This window comes from Anomaloglossus baeobatrachus, chromosome 2, assembly GCF_048569485.1.
Source record: "Anomaloglossus baeobatrachus isolate aAnoBae1 chromosome 2, aAnoBae1.hap1, whole genome shotgun sequence".
Taxonomy (NCBI): domain Eukaryota; kingdom Metazoa; phylum Chordata; class Amphibia; order Anura; family Aromobatidae; genus Anomaloglossus; species Anomaloglossus baeobatrachus.
Window position 1 is genome coordinate 29054474 of NC_134354.1, and position 26871 is coordinate 29081344.

At 53.5% G+C, this 26871-nt stretch overlaps 1 protein-coding gene across 1 annotated transcript in view; it reads left to right on the forward strand.

The window, feature by feature from the left end:
• Positions 1-26871, forward strand: part of PRDM15 (PR/SET domain 15) — a 178289-nt gene that overhangs the window by 29397 nt on the left and 122021 nt on the right. The window contains exons 12-13 of the mRNA XM_075333299.1: positions 845-932; positions 1981-2148. Coding sequence (XP_075189414.1) covers positions 845-932; positions 1981-2148 — 256 coding nt within the window. The remainder of the gene's footprint in view (positions 1-844; positions 933-1980; positions 2149-26871) is intronic.

Sequence of the window (26871 nt, forward strand, 5' to 3'; positions counted from 1 at the left end):
GAGGCATAGTATGGAGCAGCTGCCTATGGACCTCCAGGGTGGGGAGGAGGCGTCATATGGAGCAGCCGCCTATGGACCTCCAGGGTGGGGAGGAGGCGTCGTATGGAGCAGTTGCCTATGGACCTCCAGGGTGGGGAGGAGGCATAGTATGGAGCAGCCGCCTATGGACCTCCAGGGTGGGGAGGAGGCGTCATATGGAGCAGCCGCCTATGGACCTCCAGGGTGGGGAGGAGGCGTCGTATGGAGCAGTTGCCTATGAACCTCCAGGGTGGGGAGGAGGCATAGTATGGAGCAGCTGCCTATGGACCTCCAGGGTGGGGAGGAGGCGTCATATGGAGCAGCCGTCTATGGACCTCCAGGGTGGGGAGGAGGCGTCGTATGGAGCAGCCGCCTATGGACCTCCAGGGTGGGGAGGAGGCGTCATATGGAGCAGTTGCCTATGGACCTCCAGGGTGGGGAGGAGGCGTCATATGGAGCAGCCGCCTCTGGACCTCCAGGGTGGGGAGGAGGCGTCATATGGAGCAGCCGTCTATGGACCTCCAGGGTGGGGAGGAGGCGTCGTATGGAGCAGCCGCCTATGGACCTCCAGGGTGGGGTGGAGGCGTCGTATGGAGCAGCCGCCTATGGACCTCCAGGGTGGGGAGGAGGCATTGTATGGAGCAGCCGTCTATGGACCTCCAGGGTGGGGAGGAGGCGTCGTATGGAGCAGCCGCCTATGGACCTCCAGGGGGGAAGGAGGCATTGTATGGAGCAGCCGCCTATGGACCTCCAGGGTGGGGAGGAGGCATTGTATGGCGCAGCTGCCCATTATAACTCCTTTATATTCCGGTTTTGTTATTTCCAGGTGGACGAGGATTACAGACATCGCTGCGCCACTTGTGAGAAGGCGTTCAGGGTGGAGGCTTTCCTGGAGTTCCACAACTGCAGAACAGGTAAGAGCGGCGTCCGGTGAGGGTCCTTATCGTGCGACCATCTTACTTGAGAGATCAGAAAATCATGGCTGCTTCCATCCTAAAAAGAACCCAATCCCCCAGCTCCGCACCTGTCATTGCCAATAAAGGAGCTGAATTACGATACCAGACACCTGGACAGATGCGGAGCTGGTGGAAGCGGACATTTTTTTTTTTTTTTCTCCCCAAGTACCCCTTTTTAGAGGGCTGTAGATCATTACAAAAAAATGGCCCCTTATCCAGAAGATGTTGGATTGCAGGTATTGCAATCCAGCCATTCCTGCACCCTGATATTCTGATGATTCCTGCACCCTGATATTCTGATGATTCCTGCATCCTGATATTCTGATGATTCCTGCACTCTGATATTCTGATGATTCCTGCACTCTGATATTCTGATGATTCCTGCACCCTGATATTCTGATGATTCCTGCACTCTGATATTCTGATGATTCCTGCACCCTGATATTCTGATGATTCCTGCACTCTGATATTCTGATGATTCCTGCACTCTGATATTCTGATGATTCCTGCACCCTGATCTTCTGATGATTCCTGCACCCTGATCTTCTGATGATTCCTGCACCCTGATCTTCTGATGATTCCTGCACCCTGATATTCTGATGATTCCTGCACCCTGATATTCTGATGATTCCTGCACCCTGATATTCTGATGATTCCTGCACTCTGATATTCTGATGATTCCTGCACCCTGATATTCTGATGATTCCTGCACCCTGATATTCTGATGATTCCTGCACCCTGATATTCTGATGATTCCTGCACCCTGATATTCTGATGATTCCTGCATCCTGATATTCTGATGATTCCTGCATCCTGATATTCTGATGATTCCTGCACCCTGATATTCTGATGATTCCTGCACCCTGATATTCTGATTCCTGCACCCTGCTGATTTTGATGCCAACGATTTACCGCCGCTTCTCCCTCCCCCCCCCCCCCCCCCCCCCCAGATCTGGGGACACAAGGCGCCCATTTCACGTGACATGCGTCTTCTCTGCTTTCACAGACGACAAGTCGTTCCAGTGCGAGATGTGCTACCGATTCTTCTCCACCAACAGCAACCTGTCCAAGCACAAGAAGAAGCACGGGGAGAAGAAGTTCGCCTGCGAGGTCTGCAATAAGCTCTTCTACCGGAGGGACGTGATGCTGGAACATCACCGCAGACATCTGGAAGGTGCGGGTAACGTCACGCTCCAATCACTGGCCCCATCCCATCTGATCCCGCTTTACACGCTGCGACATCCCTAAAAGTCCAACATATCAAAATGTAAAATGATTAACTCGATTGGTAAACAATGACATAAAATAACTAAAAATGCCAGAATTTAGGTTTATCAACTGCTGCAACAGCGAGGAAAAATAAATGTAATAAGAGGTGATCGACGCATTGTATCTACCCCAAAATGGGATGATTAAAAATGATGGGGTCAGGGCGCAAAAAAAAAAACACTCTCACACAGCCCCATCCACCCAAAAGAAAAACGAAAAAAAAAAAAAAATGGCGAGGACAGGTACATGGTACGGAGTAGGCCGCTACATACCGGTCCGGTGCCGGCTGTGTCGTACAGCCAGCGCCTGCCGCTTACAGCAGATTCATTTACTCCTTGGGAGGTCGAGGATTTTAATAATTACAGTCATGGATGCAAATAACTACAAAAGGAGTTTTATTTTAAACACTTCTTTAAAAAAAAAAAAGAAGAAAAAATATTGGTAAAAAAAACCAAATCATATTTTGTTCTACAGAATCCTGGACCATCACAAAACAATATCCCCAAAATTGTGATCTTTTATACATATGGAGCCTGCCACAGGCCTCTGCAGTATTCACTATAGAGGGGCTCCTGTCCGGTCACCTATAAGGTCAGAGCGGACCGCCTGCTGCAGCCGGAACATTACTATTGTTATAAATGCATCCTTGGTATTGGTACTTTGTTCCCAGCTGGTAAAACAGGGAACCCAAACAATCACCGTCCCTAGGTGGACTGAAAAAAAAATCCTTAAAGGGAATCTGTCAGCAGGTTTTTGCTCTCCCATCTGAGAGCAGCATAATGTAGAGACAGAGACCCTGATTCCAGCAATGTGTCACTTACTGAGCTGTCTGCTGTCGTTTTGATAGAATCAATGTTTTTCTCTTCTTCAGATCTAGCAGTTAGGGCTCTTTTCCAGTCGTGATTTCCTGGTACGAGTGTGATCCGATAAAAAAATCGGATTGCACTCACATCCGTGTTAATCAATGAGACCGTTTCCTCTGTCCCGTTTTTACTCCACACGAATCGTGCTCTCGGTGCAATCTCAGCATGCTGCCATTTGCACCGAGTCTCAGCTCTCGCACCCCCATGGAAGCCTATGGGAGCGAGAAAAAAAAATAAATCGCACTACGGATGGCATACGCATGTCATACAGAAGGCATACGCATGTCACACGGATCTTTGGTGTTAATCTACAGACTTGCCTAGCACTCACATGTCATACAGATGCTAGGTGAGAACAAAAACGCACATCATACGCATGACACTCACTCCACTTTACTGGGCGAGTATTGCGGTGATTATTTAATCACAGATGGAAAAGAGCCCTTATACAGAGTTCAAGACTATGCTGGACTACCTGCACAACAAGTAGTCCTGTAATGATAATAGACTGCTGATTAAACAGTGATTTCATCAAAACTACACTAAGCGGCCCAGTAAGTGACACATCACTGGAATCAGGATCTCTGCACCTAAATTATGCTGCTCTCAGATTAGGTGGCAAAAACCTGGTGACAGATTCCCTTTAAGTGTAGAAGTCCCCCACCCCCTAACTAAAGAATCCCTCATACACCTTCATCAATGGAAAACTAAAAATAAAATAAAAAAATAAAACAAAAAAAAAGAATTACTAGTCATTAATCCAGAATTTCTTTTACAATGATGAGTTTTTTTTAAAACTTGTAAAACATAAAAAAACCTGTTTGTTTAAAAGTGACCTGATAAGATAATTATCCAGCAATACCAAGTACTGAACACTGTAAAGATAACCCTCAAGACCATGTTGGAATTGCGTTTTTACTTTCTGCTCTGCCTTCCCAACATCCACTGCTATCTGCTTATTCACAAGTTGTATGGGACATTCATGGCTTTCTTTGTCGCTCCTTATTGGGAGACCCAGACAATTGGGTGTATAGCTTCTGCCTCCGGAGGCCACACAAAGTATTACACTAAAAGTGTAAAGCCCCTCCCCTTCAGCCTATACACCCCCCGTGCTGCCACGGGCTCATCAGTTTTTATGCTTTGTGCGAAGGAGGCAGACATCCACGCATAGCTCCACAGCTTAGTCAGCAGCAGCTGCTGACTGTCGGATGGAAGAAAAGAGGGCCCATACTAGGGCCCCCAGCATGCTCCCTTCTCACCCCACTCTTGTCGGCGGTGTTGTTAAGGTTGAGGTACCCATTGCGGGTACGGAGGCTGGAGCCCACATGCTGCTTTCCTTCCCCATCCCTCAATTAGGGCTCTGGGTGAAGTGGGATCCTTTCGGTCTCCAGGCACAGGAGACCGTGCTCCATCCACAGCTCCTGAGGACCATGCTGGATAGGAGCCGGGTATCGTTCAGGGACATGGCCCTGCTACTTTGAGGTACTCTGTGTCCCCGTGGGGACCGCGCACAGCAACACTCCAGCATTGCTGGGTGTGCTAGTGCACCGGGGACAGCAGCGCTGACTGCGTTTGTGCCATTACACACTTCAGCGTCGCTGAGTGTGTTCGTGTAGGGGGACTGCCGCGCTGACCGCCGCTGCCATGGTTATCACTGCGGCGCGGCTGGGACTGTTAGTGCGCCGGGGACTTCCGCGCCGACCGCGCTTATAGGATGCCACTGACAGACAGATGGAGCTCTGGTTGAAATCCATCTATGAAGCTATCGGCGCGTCTTTTGCTCCAGCATTCGCAGCCGTATGGGCACTCCAAGCTATCTCAGCTGGTCAGGCGCAAATTGACGCACTCACACGTACGTCTGCGCCGCAGGTGGCGTCCATAACCTCTCAAACGTCGGCATTTGCGTCCTACGCTATTAATGCTGTCCTGGACTCTGCGAGCCGTACGGCGGTTGCAGCCGACAATTCGGTGGCAATACGCAGGGCCTTGTGGCTGCGGGAATGGAAGACAGATTCGGCTTCCAAAAAGTGCTTAACTGGATTGCCATTTTCTGGCGACCGTTTGTTTGGTGAGAGATTGGATGAAATCATCAAACGATCCAAGGGAAAGGAAACATCCTTACCCCAGGCCAAACCAAAAACACCCCAACAGAGGAGGGGACAGTCGAGGTTTCGGTCCTTTCGGAGTGCGGGCAGGTCCCAATTCTCCTCGTCCAAAAGGCCGCAGAAGGATCAGAGGAACGCCGACGCATGGCGGTCTAAATCACGCCCTAAAAAGACCGCCGGAGGTGCCGCTACTAAGGCGGCTTCCTCATGACTTACGGCCTCCTCACACCGCATCCTCGGTCGGTGGCAGGCTCTCCCGCTTTTGCGACACCTGGCTGCCACAAGTAAAAGACCGTTGGGTGAGAGACATTTTGTCTCACGGTTACAGGATAGAGTTCAGCTCTCGTCCTCCGACTCGATTCTTCAGAACATCTCCGCCTCCCGAGCGAGCCGAGGCTCTTCTGCAGGCGGTGGGCATTCTGAAGGCAGAAGTGGTGGTCCCGGTTCCTCTTCAGTAACAGCGTCACGGTTTCTACTCCAACCTGTTTGTGGTTCCAAAGAAGGACGGGTCCTTCCGTCCTGTTTTGGACCTAAAACTGCTCAACAAACACGTAAGGACCAGGCGGTTCCGGATGGAATCCCTCCGCTCCGTCATCGCCTCAATGTCCCAAGGAGATTTCCTAGCATCGATCGATATCAAGGATGCTTATCTCCATGTACCAATTGCTCCAGAGCATCAGCGCTTCTTGCGCTTCGCCATAGGAGACGAACACCTTCAGTTCGCAGCACTGCCGTTCGGCCTGGCGACAGCCCCAAGGGTTTTCACCAAGGTCATGGCTACAGTAGTTGCGGTCCTCCACTCTCAGGGTCACTCAGTGATACCTTACTTAGACGATCTGCTGGTCAAGGCACCCTCTCAAGAGACATGCCAACACAGCCTCGACGTTACTCTGGAGATTCTCCAGAGTTTCGGGTGGATCATCAATTTTCCAAAGTCAAATCTGACACCGGTCCAATCGCTGACATATCTTGGCATGGAGTTTCATACTCTTCCAGCGATAGTGAAGCTTCCGCTGGACAAACAGCGTTCACTACAGACAGGGGTACAATCTCTCCTTCAAGGTCGGTCACACCCCTTGAGGCGCCTCATGCACTTCCTGGGGAAGATGGTGGCAGCAATGGAAGCAGTCCCTTTCGCGCAGTTTCACCTGCGTCCACTTCAATGGGACATCCTACGCAAGTGGGACAGGATGCCGACGTCCCTAGACAGGAACGTCTCCCTCTCTCAGGCAACCAAAGCTTCCCTTCGGTGGTGGCTTCTTCCCACCTCATTATCGAAGGGGAAATCCTTCCTACCCCCATCCTGGGCGGTGGTCACGACGGACGCGAGTCTGTCAGGGTGGGGAGCGGTTTTTCTCCACCACAGGGCTCAGGGTACGTGGACTCAGCAAGAGTCCTCACTTCAGATCAATGTTCTGGAGATCAGGGCAGTGTATCTTGCCCTAAAAGCGTTCCAGCAGTGGCTGGAAGGCAAGCAGATCCGAATTCAGTCGGACAACTCCACAGCGGTGGCTTACATCAACCACCAAGGTGGGACACGCAGTCGGCAAGCCTTCCAGGAAGTCCGGCGGATTCTGCTGTGGGTGGAAGCCACAGCATCCACCATATCCGCAGTTCACATCCCGGGCGTAGAAAACTGGGAAGCAGACTTTCTCAGTCGCCAGGGCATGGACGCAGGGGAATGGTCCCTTCACCCGGACGTGTTTCAGGAGATCTGTTGCCGCTGGGAGATGCCGGACGTCGACCTAATGGCGTCACGGCACAACAACAAGGTCCCAACATTCATGGCTTGATCTCAAGATCACAGAGCTCTGGCGGCAGACGCCTTAGTTCAGGATTGGTCGCAGTTTCGGCTTCCTTATGTCTTTCCTCCTCTGGCACTGTTGCCCAGAGTGTTACGCAAGATCAGGGCCGACTGCCGCCGCGTCATCCTCGTCGCTCCAGACTGGCCGAGGAGGTCGTGGTACCCGGATCTGTGGCATCTCACTGTCGGCCAACCGTGGGCACTGCCAGACCGACCAGATTTGCTGTCTCAAGGGCCGTTTTTCCATCTGAATTCTGCGGCCCTCAACCTGACTGTGTGGCCATTGAGTCCTGGATCCTAGCGTCTTCAGGATTATCTCAAGAGGTCATTGCCACTATGAGACAGGCTAGGGACATCTCCTTACCCTCGTTTTGTCCTCATCCAGTTCACCAATGTGAAAAGGATTTGCACTTGTTAGATCTGGTGAGAGCACTCAGACTCTACATTTCTCGTACGGCGCCCCTGCGCCGCTCGGATGCACTCTTTGTCCTTGTCGCTGGCCAGCGTAAAGGGACACAAGCTTCCAAGTCAACCCTGGCTCGGTGGATCAAGGAACCAATTCTCGAAGCTTACCGTTCCTCGGGGCTTCCGGTTCCCTCAGGACTGAAGGCCCATTCTACCAGGGCCGTGGGAGCGTCCTGGGCCTTGCGACACCAGGCTACGGCTCAGCAGGTGTGTCAGGCAGCTACCTGGTCAAGCCTGCACACTTTCACGAAACACTATCAGGTGCATACCTATGCTTCGGCAGATGCCAGCCTAGGTAGGCGAGTCCTTCAGGCGGCAGTTGCCCACCTGTAGGACGGAGCCGTTACGGCTCTATTATGAGGTATTATTTACCCACCCAGGGACTGCTTTTGGACGTCCCAATTGTCTGGGTCTCCCAATAAGGAGCGACAAAGAAGAAGGGAATTTTGTTTACTTACCGTAAATTCCTTTTCTTCTAGCTCCAATTGGGAGACCCAGCACCCGCCCCTGTTTTTGTATACACATGTTGTTCATGTTAAATGGTTTCAGTTCTCCGATATTCCTTCGGATTGAATTTACTTTAAACCAGTTTATAATTTTTTCCACCTTCGGGCTTTTGCACCAAAACTGATGAGCCCGTGGCAGCACGGGGGGTGTATAGGCTGAAGGGGAGGGGCTTTACACTTTTAGTGTAATACTTTGTGTGGCCTCCGGAGGCATAGCTATACACCCAATTGTCTGGGTCTCCCAATTGGAGCTAGAAGAAAAGGAATTTACGGTAAGTAAACAAAATTCCCTTCTTCCTTCACACTCTTCGCCCGGTCACATACAAGCTGTGAAGGTGCAGGCTGGGAGTGCAGACACCGCATAATGTCTACTGACATGGCTCATCATTCTGCACTCCCAGCCTGCACCTTAATAGTTTGTATGTGGCGTGCCATATTTCTCTTTCTAAAAGTACCATAGTCCAGCATAGGGATAATAAACTTTTTTTTTTTTTTTCTTTTATTTCCCAAATTTATAAAAGTTTATCCTTGACATGTCACATACAAGCTGTGTAGCATCTTCCAGACATTGTATAATATATATTATGTAATATCATATACGTTTGTTTAGCTGTAGTAGGAGAGAAAAGGCGCAATAGGGTCTTACCCGATTTACAGGGCAGAGAGAAAAAGGGTTAAAACACACTCACCTGGCTGGGTTGTGCCAGTCACAACCCCTTAGAGAACGTGGATGAGTGCTTTAGTGGTTCAGCTGCGGCCCCGTGTCTGAGCAAAGGATATCAAAGTGTAGACTGGAGGAAAAACGGGTTTAAAAACCGCGCTAGGAAACCACGAGCAAGGATGTAAATGAATATTTTTCTTTTATTTAGATAATTCCAACGCGTTTCGGAGACCCATCTGTCTCCTTCCTCAGGGAAAAAAAGACTTTTTTTCCCTGAGGAAGGAGACAGATGGGTCTCCGAAACGCGTTGGAATTATCTAAATAAAAGAAAAATATTCATTTACATCCTTGCTCGTGGTTTCCTAGCGCGGTTTTTAAACCCGTTTTTCTTTGTCGCTCCATTGGGAGACCCAGACAATTGGGTGTATAGCTTCTGCCTCCGGAGGCCACACAAAGTATTACACTGAAAAAGTGTAACCCCTCCCCTCTGCCTATACACCCTCCCGTGGAACACGGGCTCCTCAGTTTTATGCTTTGTGTGGAAGGAGGCACACATCCACTCATGCTTTCCCATTTTAGTCAGCAGCAGCTGCTGATTTTATCGGTTGGAAGAAAAGGGGGCCCCCACAGGGCCCCCGGCATGCTCCCTTCTCACCCCACTACGTCGGCGGTGCTGTTAAGGTTGAGGTACCCATTGCGGGTACAGAGGCTGGAGCCACATGCCGTTTTCCTTCACCATCCCTTAGAGGCTCTGGGAGAAGTGGGATCCTGACCGGTCATCCATTCACTGGGACCCCGGGCTCCCTCCGCAGCCCCTGTGGGAATCTGCCGGACAGGCGTCTATGTATCCTCAGGGACAGGGCCCTGCATCTAAAGGTACTCTGTGTCCCCATGGGGACTGTGCATGGAGCGCTTGTTTCACAGACGCTGCAGCAGCTGCTGGTTTGTGAAGACCGGGACTTCCGCGCCGACCGAGCCTGTTTGTCGGCCGCGGTATTAACTTTAGTCCCCGGCTTCATTGCGGCCTAGTACCATAACTCCCGCCCCCGGGCCTGCCAGTCAGGGGTAAGGGCGGGACGGTCGACCTGACGTCGGCAGTGAGGGCTGGAGCAGACTTTAGGTTTCCTCCCCCCCCCTCACTGATCACTGTGGGCCCCAGATTCCCGCACTTTACTAGTCGCCGCCCACGGCTCCCTCCTCCCCAATGAGACACATTCTGCCGGTGGAGGATTTTCAGGAACGAGCTCTGCAGCTCTGGGAGACCTAAGGCAGGGAATCTGGTGGACACACTCTCCGCTTTGGGCGGTCGGTAAGCCACACCGGTCACCCGGTGCTGGTCCCCCTAGGGTGCCGGAGTGTATATATATACATATATATTTGTATATATTTTCTCTGTTCGGCCGGGTTGTTTACTTTTGGCTATATACCCTCAGTGATCACTCTCCTAGGAGACAACAGCATGTCGTCCACAAGGAGCAAGGGCGCTAAGGCAAAGGGTTATTTTGCGACCTGTACCTCTTGTGGGGCTATGTTACCTGCGGGTTCCACCTACCCTCACTGTGAGCAATGCTCGACCCCTGTTGCACTTGCTCAGCCGGAGCCTCGGTCACTAGTGGACCCCTCGGCTCATGTAGACCCTCCTGCTTCCACTGTCCAGGCGGCAGGGACAGAGTTTGCAGTTTTTGCTGAGAAACTCTCTGAGTTGCTTTCACAATCCATGGCTCAGTCTATGGACAAATGGTCTGCCAAGCTACTAGAAGCCTTGCAGTCCAGACCGGTCCTTACACAGGCCCCGGGCCCTGTTGGATCATCGCCTCCAGGCCCCTCTCGGTCTGCGCCGCAGCGTGCTCCCGGGGTGGCCCCTAGGTCTCACGTGGAGGACTCCTGCACGGACCACAGTCCCAGACCGGCTAAGCGGGCTCGCTGGGAATCTTCCCCGACTTCCTCACGCTGCTCGGGGTCTCAGCTTGAGGACTCTCTGGAGGACGAGGCGGACGTCGCAGCTCAGGGCTCTGACCCTGACGTTGCCCTCAATCTTGATACACCTGAGGGGGACGCCTTAGTAAATGATCTTATATCGTCCATCAACCAGGTGCTAGATCTTTCTCCCCCACCTCCACCTATAGAGGAGTCTGCTTCGCAGCAGGGGAAACACCAGTTTAGGTTTCACAAACGTACACGGAGTGCGTTTTTCGATCACTCTAACTTCAGAGATGCTGTCCAGAAGCACAGAGCATTTCCGGACAAGCACTTTACTAAGCGCCTTAATGACACACGTTACCCCTTCCCCTCTGACGTAGTTAAGGGTTGGGCGCAATGTCCCAAGGTGGATCCTCCAGTCTCTAGATTGGCGGCTAGATCTGTAGTATCAGTTGCAGATGGCTCATCGCTCAAGGATGCCACTGACAGGCAGATAGAGCTCCTGGTGAAATCCATCTATGAGGCCACGGGAGCGTCTTTTGCTCCGGCCTTTGCAGCCGTGTGGGCACTCCAAGCTATCTCAGCTTGTCTGTCTGAGATTAATGCGGTCACACGTACCTCTGCTCCGCAAGTTGCGTCTTTGACTTCTCAGGCGTCGGCTTTTTCGTCCTACGCCATGAACGCCGTCCTGGACTCTGCTAGCCGTACAGCGGTAGCATCCGCTAATTCGGTGGCAGTCCGCAGGGCCATGTGGCTACGCGAATGGAAGGCAGACTCTGCTTCCAAGAAGTTCTTAACCGGTTTGCCGTTTTCTGGCGACCGATTGTTTGGCGAACGATTGGATGAAATTATTAAGGAATCCAAGGGAAAGGACTCGTCCTTACCCCAGTCCAAACCGAAGAGACCTCAGCAACGGAAAATACAACCGAGGTTTCGGTCCTTTCGGCCCTCAGCCAAGTCCCAATCCTCCTCGTCCAACAGGCCAGAGAAGGGCCAGAGGAACTCCTATGCCTGGCGGTCTAAGTCACGCCCCCAAAAAAAACGCCGGAGGCACTGCCTCCAAGGCGGCCTCCTCATGACTTTCGGCCTCCCCGAACCGCATCCTCGGTCGGTGGCAGGCTCTCCCGCTTTTGCGACGCCTGGTGGCCACATGTCCAAGACCGATGGATGAGAGACATTCTGTCTCACGGTTACAGGATAGAGTTCAGCTCTCGTCCTCCGACTCGTTTCTTCAGAAGATCTCCGCCCCCATCTCGGGCCGGCGCACTTTCTCTATCGTTTCATTGGGGGACACAGGACCATGGGTTATGCTGCTGTCACTAGGAGGCTGACACTAAGTAAACAGAAAAAGTTAGCTCCTCCCCAGCAGTATAACCCCTGAGCCGGAGGCGGGCTCAATCAGTTTTTTGCTTAGTGTCGTAGGAGGCTGATGTGGGCCGACTGGGCCCCCTTCAGCCACTTGATTTTTTGCGTATTTTTTTTTTTTCATTTTTTCTCGGCGACGCTCGTCGCTCTCATCTGTGGTACTTTTCTGTTTCTGCAGGTATCGTACTTATCTTCCTCAGCTCTCGCAGCCCGGTGGGTACCACTCCCTAGGGTCGCAGAGGTTTGAGTCTTCGGGCCCTCGTCCCCGTCCATTCCCGCGGTACCAATCCCTGGTGTGTTCGTGCGGGGCAGAATCTTCCTGGGCACCCCTATCCGCTCTGCGGTATCACCCCAAAGGGCGCAAGGGGCTAGGCAAATAGGGACTGGACCACAGCGCGTCTCGATCTGGATGGGGCCCGCAGCGCTGCTACGTTTTTAGGGGTTTCTATCCCCCACCAGGTCCACCTCCCTGCCTTCTTCAGCCGTTTCCCTGGTGCCCGCAGCCATCCCTTCTGCGAGCGGAGCACACAGGAGTATGTGCAGAGTCTCAGCCTGCACTCTGGAGCGCGCCGAGGATCAGGTAGGACACCATCTCCTACCTTCTCCCCCTCGGGCGGCTGTACAAATGTTAGGCCCCGGTCTGGGCCTAGTCGCCGGGCACCCCCGCTCCCCGGCTTCTGCTTGGTACTGGGCGTCCCAGGCTGCGCCGCCGCCGCTTTGCTGCCGGATCCGCCGGCGCTGCCTCTGCCCGCGCGGCAGCGTCAGACTTTAGCCCCCGGCGTCGGCCGGGCCCCCGGCGTTCTAGGCCGCGACGCCGCCGCCTCGCGGCCGGATCTGCCGGCACCGCGCGCGGCAGCGTCATAATTTAGCCCCCGGCTTCGGCCGGGTCCTCGGCGTCCTAGGCCGCGACGCCGCCGCCTCGCGGCCGGGGCCGCCGGCGCTGCCTCGGCCGCGAGGCGGCGTCAAAATTTAGTCCCCGGCTTCGGCCTGGTCCTCGGCGTCCTAGGCCGCGACGCCGCCGCCTCGCGGCCGGATCCGCCGGCACCGCGCGCGGCAGCGTCATAATTTAGCCCCCGGCTTCGGCCGGGTCCTCGGCGTCCTAGGCCGCGACGCCGCCGCCTCGCGGCCGGGGCCGCCGGCGCTGCCTCGGCCGCGAGGCAGCGTCAAAATTTAGCCCCCGGCTTCGGCCTGGTCCTCGGCGTCCTAGGCCGCGCCGCCGCCGCCTCGCGGCCGGGGCCTCCGGCGCTGCCTCGGCCGCGAGGCAGCGTCAAAATTTAGTCCCCGGCTTCGGCCTGGTCCTCGGCGTCCTAGGCCGCGACGCCGCCGCCTCGCGGCCGGGGCCGCCGGCGCTGCCTCGGCCGCGAGGCGGCGTCATAATTTAGCCCCCGGCTTCGGCCGGGTTCTCGGCGTCCTAGGCCGCGACGCCGCCGCCTCGCGGCCGGGGACGCCGGCGCTGCCTCGGCCGCGAGGCAGCGTAAAAATTTAGCCCCCGGCTTCGGCCTGGTCCTCGGCGTCCCAGGCCCGCCTCCTGCGCTGCCCCAGGCATCATCAGGGGGGTGTGGGATATTTTTTTTTTTTTTTTCCCGCTCCCTCAGTGTTCATTTTATTTAAAAAAAAAAAAAAAAAAAAAAGAGTATGGGAAAAACAGAACACACTTTTTTGGTAGTGTATATTTTTTATATTGGATCGATTTTTATTATAGATACGTGCATGATCTTGCATACATTGACTCCTACATTGCTTATGCGGGCACTTGTTTTTTCTTTCACGTTTTTTAGTACATGGCGTTTTTCCAGCTCGACTTTTTAGTGATTTTGGGCTGGTAAGCCCAAGACTCGGTCCCCCCTTTTGTGAGTTAGTTTCAAGAAGATGTCAGATTGCTTTGACCCCTGCCGGCTTGTAACGCCCTGTCTCAGGCCACAACTCCCCTCGCTACGTCCCTCGGGTTCGTGCGCATGCGCCGCGTCTACGGCCGATGTTCGGTCATACCATCCATAGGACTGGCGCAATCCCCTCGGGGAGGGGAGTCCTGTACCAGGGTCTTTTTTCTTCTATGCTGGAAGTGGACCAGGTCTCGTCCTTGTGGCTCCCCAGTTTCCACGTATCCCCCAGGTCCAGACTGACCTTCCTCTGGCAGTCTTCCGACATCTCGGGTGATGGCCCAGGCTTCCACCTCTGCTGGATTCCGAGCAGGACCTAGATGTCTTGGCGCATGACGAATAGCCTGCTAAAAATGGTGAGTCAAGCCGTAAGGCTGCGGACAACCCTCTTCTCTCCGTGCATGCAGGTCTCCCTTAAGACATTTGAAGCAGTCCCTGATGTGATCAGACGGCATCCAGAGCTCGCTGAGTTACCACGGGCTCACAGACAGCTACCGGACACGGAGTTGACCAGCAGTAAGTCTTGTCATTGTCTTTTTTCCCTTCTCCAAGGCGATTTCGGAAGAGAAGGGGCACACTATACTGGAGTCGCTAATGATCACAGACGGCAACCAGACACGGCGTTTACCAGTGGTAAGTCGTGTTATTGTCATTTCATCCCCCCAAAGGGCTCTGGAGAAAGGGGGCATGCCTCTTTGCAGGAAGCAAGGTGGGGGCCACTACGGTTGTTTTCAGTGGACAGCCAGTTGGCACGGTGACTACGTGATCATGGATAATCCCCGGACGTGATTTTTCCCAGTGGTAAGTCCGTTTATTTGTCTTGCCCCTTCTCGAAGGGGGCTCAGAAAGGAAGCGGCACGCTACCCTTTATGCGACCCGCCTGGGTTCCTCCGGGCTTCTCGTCACTATCGTGCCGCTCCGCAGGGATTTCCCGGACACCATACGCAGCGGTCCACGTCTCACCTATGCCGACCCAGGGCTGGGTCTCCTCTTGAGTGAGTACCCTCTTTTCACAAAGCTGATGTCTGCCCACTACCCGGCCTGAACCTCTAGCATCAGTGTTCCCACCATCGAGACCTCTGACTCGGGATCAGGAACGCAGATTCGACATCTAGGAAGTCCCTGACTTTTTTTCCGACTTTCGGGAACGCCCTTTCGGAGATAGGTCGAGTCTAGTTTATCCCTAGGCTACGTCAGGGTAGGCTACTCTCCCCCCTAGGCTACGTAAGAGAAGGGTATATCCCCTTCCCGGCATCGGCCCTGATGCACCAGGTTTCGTTCCCTCACGCAAACCCGTCTGAAAGCCTTTATCCCTACAACAGCCATCTCCGCCTGGCATGGCTGCGGTCTCCTGACACAGAGCCCCACGTGCTTTTTGCCTCCCGTGCCCGTTTCTTCCCTTCGGTTTTTTGGCTCCTTCACAGCCTGTGGCGGTGGGTAGCGACGGTGCACATACCAGATTTCATCCCGGACTCTCCAATGGAGCACGCTGAGGAACGGAGACAGGAAGGTTCCGTCTTCGCGGGTGACCCGTCAATCCCCTCCTAGCGGACCAGTCTTCGCAACCATCCCTGGAAAGCTTCCTTTCCTCCCCTGGAGCTTATTATCAACCGTCACCAGCCTCCCGTGCTAGGGTATGCTATCCCACCATTCCTCGGCAGGGTCCCGAGGGACACTCCTAGAGCGTCGTCTCTCCTTCAACATTCCGGACTTCAGAGGCAGCTGGTTAGCCCAGTTACAATTTCTTCTCTAGGTCGCGGTGACCCAGCCAGGTTCCAGTCGGACCATGCCACAGCGGTGATTACATCATCCACCAGGAAGATGCAGTGAGTGTCATGGCAAGGGAAGAGGCCAAGAAGATCTTGCTCTGGGACGGGTCCCTTCACTCGCTAATCTCGGCAGCACATCCCTAGCGGGGACGTTGGGACGGCCGATGTCCGCGGTAGGATGGACCTCCCGTAGGTAAAGGGCTCCAACGCGGAAATCACCAGCCAGATCGCTGGCGAAGGAAGACCTCTGGTCGTGGACCATTTTTGGCCTTCCGATCCAAGTCTCAGTCAAGGGTGCTTAGAGTATGCACCTGCTCCGGACTAGATGTCGACGCCCTAGTCCGGTCGTGTAGCCTGTTCAGGCTCTCGTGCATCTGCCCGCGGCTTCCTATGATCTCAAGGGTTCTCAAGATGGACCAAGGCAAGCGATAGATCGGGAGTGACCCAGGCGAGCATAGTTTCACATATTTTACTCATCTCCTCGCAAATGCCCCGTGGCCCCTTCCAGACCGCAAAATTCTTCCGTGTCGGGGACCCTCTATTCTACCAGGGCTCAGAAGTCCCAAGTTACATAGCCTCATCAGGGGATCCCGGATGCTGGCTCGTCAGGACGGTGGGCAAGATGATGGCAGATATTGAAGAGGGCCGGGAATCAAGTTTCCTTGAAGATTTTATTTCATCGTTCACTAGAAATGTGGGACCTGAATCCAGTGATGGGTTCGCTCAAGGTTCCCCTTTTTTCCCTGCTACCACCTGTTTTGATAGGTGGGCTCCTCATGGCCATCGGGTTGTTACAGACGGCATCAGGGCGGTCAGCCCTCTCGTCGTTTTTTCCCCATTTTCCGGCTCCGCCAACAGGACAAGGGGGGGCTCCAGCCAGAACCTTTCGTTTCTGTCCAAGACACCTCGCTGTTCCTTCCAGCAGAGGACTTTGGGTTTCGGTCTTTCGGCTCTAGGCTCCTCTCCCAGCCACAAAGGGGCATAGTTCGTTCCAGGGCTAGTGCGAGCCCTCAGTTTTTCGTGTCTGCAGGACACCATCTTTCGGTTACGCCGGTCGTCAATACATTCTTTCACCCTTGCCCAAGAAGCGTGTGCCGGCGCCAAGGGCCAGAATTTCACATGGAGCTTTTCCTCCATAGGTGTAGACTATCGCATGAAGGACGGACTTCCGCCGCGGTCTACCGGGCAAGGGGGCACCCTTGAAAGATTGGACTCCAGTCGTAGATCGACCAGGTCCCCTGGTCCGCCACCCGCTCTAGCTGGCATACCTTGACTATTTTCTACCAGGTTCACACCCGAGCTTGGCAGAGGCCAGTCTTGGCGTAGGGTTTGCGGGTGGCATTGGCACACCTGTTGCAACATTAGGCGCTTGTAGGTCTGGGTCAAGCCCACTCCGGTGATGGTTTTTCTTCCCACCCAGGGACTGCTTTTGGACGTCCCATGGTCCTGTGTCCCCCAATGAAACGATAGAGAAAGAAGGATTTTTGTGTACTCACCGTAAAATCTCTTTCTCTGAGTCTTCATTGGGGGACACAGCACCCACCCTGCTTGTGTTTTTTGTTATATAGGACATGCCTGTTGCCCCAGTGCCTGTTTTCCCAGGTCACTGGTCACACGAATGATCGTCATAGTTTCTTACCTTGTTTTATTCAGGATTGTTTGGTTCTCCTCCTACTGCTTGTGCACTAAACTGATTGAGCCCGCCTCCGGCTCAGGGGTTATACTGCTGGGGAGGAGCTAACTTTTTCTGTTTACTTAGTGTCAGCCTCCTAGTGACAGCAGCATAACCCATGGTCCTGTGTCCCCCAATGAAGACTCAGAGAAAGAGATTTTACGGTGAGTACACAAAAATCCTTCTTTTTCAGGCTGTGGGCGTTCTGAAGACAGAAGGAGTGGTGATTCCCGTTCCCCCTCAGGAACATGGTCACGGCTTCTACTCCAACTTGTTCGTGGTGCCAAAGAAGGACGGATCATTCCGTCCCGTTCTGGACCTCAAACTGCTCAACAGGCATGTGAGCACCAGAAGGTTTCGGATGGAATCTCTCCGCTCGGTCATCGCTTCGATGTCACAAGGAGACTTCCTAGCATCAATCGACATCAAGGATGCTTATCTCCATGTGCCGATCGCACCCGAACATCAACGCTTCCTGCGTTTCGCCATCGGGGACGAACACCTTCAGTTCGTGGCACTGCCTTTCGGCCTGGCGACAGCCCCACGGGTCTTCACCAAGGTCATGGCATCCGTTGTGGCGGTCCTACACTCTCAGGGACACTCGGTGATCCCTTACTTAGACGATCTCCTAGTCAGGGCACCCTCCCGGGTGGCGTGTCAACACAGCCTGACCGTCGCTCTGGCGACTCTCCAGCAGTTCGGGTGGATCATCAACTTCCCAAAGTCCAAGTTGACACCGACCCAATCACTGACTTACCTCGGGATGGAGTTTCATACTCACTCAGCGGTAGTCAAGCTACCGCTGGACAAACAGCTTTCGCTGCAGACAGGGGTGCAATCTCTTCTTCGGGGTCAGTCACACCCCTTGAGGCGCCTCATGCACTTCCTGGGGAAGATGGTGGCAGCAATGGAGGCAGTGCCCTTCGCGCAGTTCCATCTGTGCCCACTCTAATGGGACATTCTCCGCAAATGGGACAGGAGGTCGACGTCCCTCGACAGGACGTGGCTTCTTCCCACTTCTCTATCGCACCAGGGCGGCACGCGCAGCCGTCATGCCTTCCAGGAAGTCCGGCGGATTCTGCTGTGGGCGGAAGCCACAGCCTCCACCATCTCCGCAGTTCACATCCCGGCCGTAGAAAACTGGGAAGCAGATTTTCTCAGTCGTCAGGGCATGGATGCGGGGGAATGGTCTCTTCACCCAGACGTGTTTCGAGAGATCTGTCACCGCTGGGGAACGCCGGACGTCGATCTCATGGCGTCACGGCACAACAACAAGGTCCCGGCCTTCATGGCACGGTCTCAAGATCACAGAGCTCTGGCGGCGGACGCGTTAGTTCAGGATTGGTCGCAGTTTCGACTCCCTTATGTTTTTCCTCCTCTGGCGATGTTGCCCAGAGTGTTACGCAAGATCAGATCCGACTGTCGTCGCGCCATTCTCGTCGCTCCAGATTGGCCGAGGCGGTCGTGGTACCCGGATCTGTGGCATCTCACGGTGGGTCAGCCGTGGGCGCTTCCAGACCGCACAGACCTGCTGTCACAAGGGCCGTTTTTCCATCTGAATTCTGCGGCCCTCAACCTGACTGTGTGGCCATTGAGTCCTGGCTCCTAACGTCTTCAGGGTTATCTCAGGATGTCATTGCCACCATGAGGCCAGGAAACCAACGTCCGCCAAGATCTATTACAGGTCGTGGCGGATCTTCTTGTCCTGGTGCTCTGATAAGGGTTTTACTCCCTGGCCTTTTGCCTTACCTATTTTTCTTTGATTCCTTCAATCCGGAATGGACAAGGGTTTGTCACTCGGCTCTCTCAAGGGACAAGTATCGGCGCTCTCAGTATTTTTTCAAAAACGCCTGGCAAGGCTTCCGCAGGTCCGCACGTTCCTGCAGGGAGTTTGCCACATAGTTCCACCCTACAAGCGTCCGCTGGAACCCTGGGATCTTAACAGGGTGTTAATGGCTCTTCAAAAACCACCTTTCGAGCCGCTGAGGGATGTCTCTTTATCACGTCTTTCGCAGAAGGTGGCATTTCTTGTGGCAATTACCTCACTCCGAAGAGTGTCGGAGCTTGCAGCGCTGTCATGCAAATCCCCTTTCCTGGTGTTTCACCAGGATAAGGTGGTTCTGCGTCCTGTCCCGGAGTTTCTCCCTAAGGTGGTATCTCCTTTTCATCTCAATCAGGATATCTCCTTACCTTCTTTTTGCCCTCATCCAGTTCACCGATGTGAAAAGGATTTGCATTCATTAGATCTAGTGAGAGCACTCCGGCTCTACGTGTCTCGCACAGCGCCCCTGCGCCGTTCAGATGCGCTCTTTGTCCTGGTCGCTGGCCAGCGTAAGGGTTCGCAGGCTTCCAAGTCAACTTTGGCTCGGTGGATCAAGGAACCGATTCTTGAAGCCTACCGTTCTTCTGGGCTTCCGCTTGCTTTAGGGCTGAAAGCCCATTCTACCAGAGCCGTGGGTGCGTCCTGGGCATTGCGGCACCGGGCGACGGCTCAGCAGGTGTGTCAGGCAGCTACCTGGTCTAGTCTGCACACCTTCACAAAACACTATCAAGTGCATACCTATGCTTCGGCAGACGCCAGTCTAGGTAGGCAAGTCCTTCAGGCGGCGGTTGCCCACCTGTAAGAGGGGGCCGTTTCGGCTCTTCTTATTGAGGTATTCTTTTACCCACCCAGGGACTGCTTTTGGACATCCCAATTGTCTGGGTCTCCCAATGGAGCGACAAAGAAGAAGGGAATTTTGTTTACTTACCGTAAATTCCTTTTCTTCTAGCTCCTATTGGGAGACCCAGCACCTGCCCCTGTGCCCTTCGGGCTGGTTGTTCTTTTGTGTACACATGTTGTTCATGTTGAATTGTTCTTTTGGTTATGGTTTCAGTTCTCCGAACATCCTTCGGATTGAATTTACCCTAGACCAATTAAGTTTCCTCCTTCCTGCTTTTGCACCAAAACTGAGGAGCCCGTGATGCACGGGAGGGTGTATAGCAGAGGGGAGGGGTTACACTTTTCAGTGTAATACTTTGTGTGGCCTCCGGAAGCAGAAGCTATACACCCAATTGTCTGGGTCTCCCAATAGGAGCTAGAAGAAAAGGAATTTACGGTAAGTAAACAAAATTCCCTTCTTTCCAGTCGTGATTTCCTGGTAAGAGTGTGATCCGATAAAAAAATCGGATTGCACTCACATCCGTGTTAATCAATGAGACCGTTTCCTCTGTCCCGTTTTTACTCCACACGAATCGTGCTCTCGGTGCAATCTCAGCATGCTGCCATTTGCACCGAGTCTCAGCTCTCGCACCCCCATGGAAGCCTATGGGAGCGAGAAAAAAAAAAATCGCACTACGGATGGCATACGCATGTCATACAGAAGGCATACGCATGTCACACGGATCTTTGGTGTTAATCTACAGACTTGCCTAGCACTCACATGTCATACAGATGCTAGGTGAGAACAAAAACGCACATCATACGCATGACACTCACCCCACTTTACTGGGCGAGTATTGCGGTGATTATTTAATCACAGATGGAAAAGAGCCCTTATACAGAGTTCAAGACTATGCTGGACTACCTGCACAACAAGTAGTCCTGTAATGATAATAGACTGCTGATTAAACAGTGATTTCATCAAAACTACACTAAGCGGCCCAGTAAGTGACACATCACTGGAATCAGGATCTCTGCACCTAAATTATGCTGCTCTCAGATTAGGTGGCAAAAACCTGGTGACAGATTCCCTTTAAGTGTAGAAGTCCCCCACCCCCTAACTAAAGAATCCCTCATACACCTTCATCAATGGAAAACTAAAAATAAAATAAAAAAATAAAACAAAAAAAAAAAAAGAATTACTAGTCATTAATCCAGAATTTCTTTTACAATGATGAGTTTTTTTTAAAACTTGTAAAACATAAAAAAACCTGTTTGTTAAAAGTGACCTGATAAGATAATTATCCAGCAATACCAAGTACTGAACACTGTAAAGATAACCCTCAAGACCATGTTGGAATTGCGTTTTCTTCGGCGCTCTATTGGGAGACCCAGACGATTGGGTGTATAGCTACTGCCTCCAGAGGCCACACAAAGCATTACACTAAAAAGTGTAAGGCCCCTCCCCTTCTGGCTATACACCCCCAGTGGGATCACTGGCTCACCAGTTTTCTGCTTTGTGCGAAGGAGGTCAGACATCCACGCATAGCTCCACTGTTTAGTCAGCAGTAGCTGCTGACTATATCGGATGGAAGAAAAGAGGGCCCATATAGGGCCCCCAGCATGCTCCCTTCTCACCCCACTTGTGGTTTGTAAGGTTGAGGTACCTATTGCTGGTACGGCGGCTGGAGCCCACATGCTGTTTTCCTTCCACATCCCCCTGAGGGGCTCTGAGGAAGTGGGATCTTACCGGCCCCAAAGCCCTGAGGCCGGGCTCCATCCACAGACCCATTGAACCTGCTGGATACGGAGCTGGGTACCGTTCAGGGACATGGCCCTGCACCATTCAGGTACTCTGTGTCCCCGTACACACAGGCACAGCACACTCCAGACTTGCTGGGTGTGCTAGTGCGCCGGGGACAGTAAAGGGTTACAGTCACTGCAGCCTAGCTGAGTGACTTTATGTATGGGGAACTACCGCGCCGGACGCTCCGGGAGCGGCGGCGCGGCTGGGACTTGTAGTGCGCTGGGGACTTAGCGCCGACCGCGCTTTTACGGCGGCGGCGCTTATAAATCCAGTCCCCGGCTTTTGCGGCCTAGCGCCGCTTCGTTCCCCGCCCCCACCCTGTCAATCAGGGTAGGGGAGAGACGCTGTACAATCAGCAGCGCCGAGGGCTGGAGCCTTATTTACATGCTCCAGCCCTCTCACTGGACACTGTGGGACGCCGGTTTCCCGCTCTGACTTGGGGGCACGCCCACGGCCCGCCCCTACTCACACGAGCTGGAGAAGGACGCCGGCAGCCATTCCTGCAGTCCGAGCTGAGAGATCGGACTCTGGGCGACCAGGCACAGGACTAGGGCGACCACACACCCGCTTATAGGCGGGCGGTAAGCGGCACCTGAAGTGCTGACCCCACTAAATACCGCAGTTGTCCATTTGTATTTTATGCTTATACTGCATAGGTCGCTATTTTTGGCTATATGCCCTCTTAGATGGCGACACATCAGCAGCAGGAAAGCAGGGGTGCTAAGGCACAGGCTTTCTATGCTGCTTGTATTGCATGTACTGAAGTGTTCATGTGTATTTATGCTTGTATGCTATACACTGCACTGTACGGTCAATAGTCTGGGCTATTTTCGCCTAGAATGACTAGACTACAGCAGCAGAAAAGCAGGGGTGCTGAGGCACAGGTTTTTTCTATGCTGCTTGTATTGCAGGGGTTGCAGTGTTCATTTGTACTTATGCTTGTATGCTATACATTGCACTGTATGGTCGATATTCTGGGCTATATTCCCCTAGATGGCTAGTCTACAGCAGCAGAAAAGCAGGGGTGCTAAGGCACAGGCTTTCTATGCTGCTTGTATTGCATGTGCTGCAGTGTTCATTGTACTTTATGCTTGTATGCTATACATTGCATTGTACGGTCGCCATTCTTGGCTCTATGTCCTAGATGGCTAGTCGGCAGCAGCATATAAGCAACACAGGCTTTCGATGCTGTTTTTTACTGCATGTGACACTGTTCCACGGCACTGAACCCCATTGTGTGCAATGCTCCCCTGGAGCACTTGGTCAGCCGGGGTCTCTACTAGACGTGGCCAAAGGAACCACCTGTCAACCCTGTCCAAGGACAGGGATGGAGTTGCATTGGGATAGAGACTTGCAGTCCGGACAGGCCATGGGCAAATCATTGCTCCCTGGCCACCCTCATTGGGAATAAAATCTGTTCCCCGGGGGGGTCCCAGGAGGCTCTCTGTATGATGAGGCAGACGTAGCTCATCAGGACTTTGATCCTGACAACGCTCTCAATCCGGATACTCCGGATGGTGACGCCATAAGGAATGATCCTATAGCGTCCATCAATGGAATGTTGGATCTTTCTCCCTCAGCTCCCCCAGCGGAGGAGTCAGCTTCACAGCAGGAGAAGTCCCATTTCAGTAGCTCAAACGTATATTGAGTTTTTTTCTGGCCACACTGACTTCAGGGAAGCAGTCCAGGAACACCACGCTTACCAGATAAGCGTTTTCTCCAAACGTATTAAGGATACACGTTATCCTTTTCCCCCTGACGTGGTCAAGCGCGGGACCCAGGGTCCAAAGGTGGATTCTCCAATCTCCAGGCTTGCGGCTAGAGCTATAGTTGCAGTGGAGATGGGACTTCACTTAAAGATGCCAGACAGATAGACTGTGGTTGAAATCTGTCTATGAGGCTATCGGCGTGTCGGTTGCTCCGGCATTTACAGCCGTTTGGGCACCCTAAGCTTTTCAGCTGTTCTTGCACAGCTGGTCTTGAGCATATGTACATTTGTGCCGCAGGGGCGTCCGTATCCTCGCAATGTCTGCATTGCGACTTACCCTATTAATGCTGTCCTGGAAGGACAGTCGAGGTTTCGGTCCTTCCCAAGCTCGGGCAGGTCCCAATTGTCCTCGTCCAAAAGAGCTGAAAAGCCTCAGAGGGGCTCAGTTTCCGGGGGCTCAATCACGCCCAAGGAAGGCAGCCGGAGGAACCGCTACCAAGGCGGTCTCCTCATGACTCTCAGCTCTCTCATCTCTCCGCATCCGCGGTTGATGGCAGACTCGCTCGCCTTTGGCGACATTTAGCTGCCACAGGTCACAGACCGGTGGGTGAGGGACATTGTGCCCACGTGCACAGGACAGAGTTCTGTTCTCGTCCTCCGACTCGATTCTTCAGAACGTCCCCACCTCCCCACCGAGCCGATGCTCTTCTGCAGGCAGAAGGAGTGGTAATCCCTGTTCCTCTTCAGGAACAAGACACGGTTTTCCTCCAATCTGGTTGTGGTGCCAAAAAAGGATGGCTCTTTCCGTTCCGTTCTGGACCTAAAACTGCTCAACAAGCACGTGGAGGCCAGGCGGTTCCGGATGAAACCCTCCGCTCCGTCATTGCCTCAATGTCTCAAGGATATTTCCTAGCATCAATAGACATCAAAGATGCTTATCTCCACGTGCCGATTGCTACAGAGCACCAATGTTTTCTACGTTTCGTGATGGGAGACGACCATCTTCAGTTCGTAGCTCTGCCATTCGGTCTGGCGACAACCCCACGGGTGTTCACCAAGGTCATGGCGGCAGTGGTAGCAGTCTTGCACTCACAGGGACACTCTGTGATCCCTTACTTGGACGATCTACTTGTCAAGGCACCCTCTCAAGAGGCATGCCAATTCAGCCTGAATGTTGCGCTGGAGACTCTCCAGACGTTCGGGTGGATCATCGACTTCTCAAAGTCAAACCTGTCACCGACCCAATCACTAACGTCTCTTGGTATGGAGTTTCATACTCTCTCAGCGATAGTGAAGCTTCCGCTGGACAAGCAGCGGTCACTACAGACTGGGGTGCAGACTCTCCGTCAAGGTCAGTCGCACTCCTTAAGACGCCTCATGCACTTCCTCGGGAAGATGGTGGCGGCAATGGAGGCGGTTCCGTTTGCGCAGTTTCATCTGCGTCCTCTTATTGGGACATTCTCCGCCAATGGGACGGGAAGTCAACATCCCTGAACAGGAAAGTCTCCTTTTCACAGAAGGACTCTCTGCAATGGTGGCTTCTTCCCACCTCATTATCACAGGGAAGATCCTTCCTACCACCGTCTTGGGCGGTAGTCACGACAGGCGCGAGTCTGTCAGGGTGGGGAGCAGTTTTTTCTCCACCACAGGGCTCAGGGTACGTGGACTCAGCAGGAGTCCACCCTTCAGATCCATGTTCTGGAAATCAGAGCAGTGTATCTTGCCCTACTAGCCTTCCAGCAGTGGCTGGCAGGAAAGCAGATCCGAATTCAGTCGGACAACTCCACAGCGGTGGCATACATCAATCACCAAGGAGGGACACGCAGTCGGCAAGCCTTCCAGGAAGTCCGGCGGATTCTGACGTGGGTGGGAGCCACGGCCTCCACCGTATCCGCAGTTCACATCCCCGGCGTAGAAAACTGGGAAGCAGACTTCCTCAGCCGCCAGGGCATGGACGCAGGGGAATGGTCCCTTCGCCCGGACGTGTTTCAGGAAATCTGTAGCCGCTGGGGAAGGCCGGACGTCGACCTAATGGCGTCCAGGCACAACAACAAGGTCCCAACCTTCATAGCACGGTCTCGCGATCACAGAACTCTGGCGGCAGACGCCTTAGTGCAAGATTGGTCGCAGTTCCGGCTCCCTTATGTGTTTCCACCTCTGGCACTCTTGCCCAGAGTGCTACGCAAGATCAGATCCGACTGCAGCCGCGTCATACTCGTCGCCCCAGACTGGCCAAGGAGGGCGTGGTATCCGGATCTGTGGCATCTCACGGTCGGCCAACCGTCGGCACTACCAGACCGACCAGACTTACTGTCCCAAGGGCCGTTTTTCCATCGGAATTCTGCGGCCCTGAACCTGACTGTGTGGCCATTGAGTCCTGGATCCTAGGGTCTTCAGGATTATCCCAAGGGGTCGTTGCCACCATGAGACAGGCTAGGAAGCCCACGTCCGCTAAGATCTACCACAGAACGTGGAGGATATTCTTATCCTGGTGCTCTGCTCAGGGAGTGTCTCCCTGGCCTTTTGCATTGCCTACCTTTTTTTCTTTCCTGCAATCTGGGTTAGAAAAAGGTTTGTCGCTCGGCTCCCTTAAAGGGCAAGTCTCGGCGCTATCCGTCTTTTTTTCAAAAGCGTCTAGCACGACTTCCTAAGGTGCGCACGTTCCTGCAGGGGGTTTGTCATATTGTACCCCCGTACAAGCGGCCGTTAGATCCATGGGATCTGAACAGGGTACTAGTTGCCCTCCAGAAGCCGCCCTTCGAGCCTCTGAGGGAGGTTTCACTTTCTAGACTATCACAGAAAGTGGCTTTTCTGGTAGCGATCACATCTCTTCGGAGAGTGTCTGAGCTAGCAGCGCTGTCATCCAAGGCTCCTTTCCTGGTCTTCCACCAGGACAAGGTAGTGCTGCGCCCTATTCAGGAGTTTCTCCCGAAGGTGGTATCCTCTTTTCATCTTAATCAGGATATCTCTTTGCCTTCGTTTTGTCCTCATGCAGTTCATCGGTATGAGAAGGATTTACATTTGTTAGATCTGGTGAGAGCACTCAGAATCTACATTTCCCGCACGGCGCCCTTGCGCCGTTCGGATGCGCTCTTTGTCCTTGTCGCTGGTAAGCGCAAAGGGTCGCAGGCTTCTAAGGCCACCCTGGCTCGATGGATCAAAGAACCAATTCTTGAAGCCTACCGTTCTGCTGGGCTTCCGGTTCCATCAGGGCTGAAGGCCCATTCTACCAGAGCCGTGGGTGCATCCTGGGCATTACGACACCAGGCTACGGCTCAACAGGTGTGCCAGGCAGCTACCTGGTCGAGTCTGCACACTTTCACCAAACATTATCAGGTGCATACCTATGCTTCGGCGGACGCCAGCCTAGGTAGAAGAGTCCTGCAGGCGGCAGTTGCCTCCCCGTAGGGGAGGGCTGTCTTGCAGCTCTAACATGAGGTATTTCTTTACCCACCCAGGGAC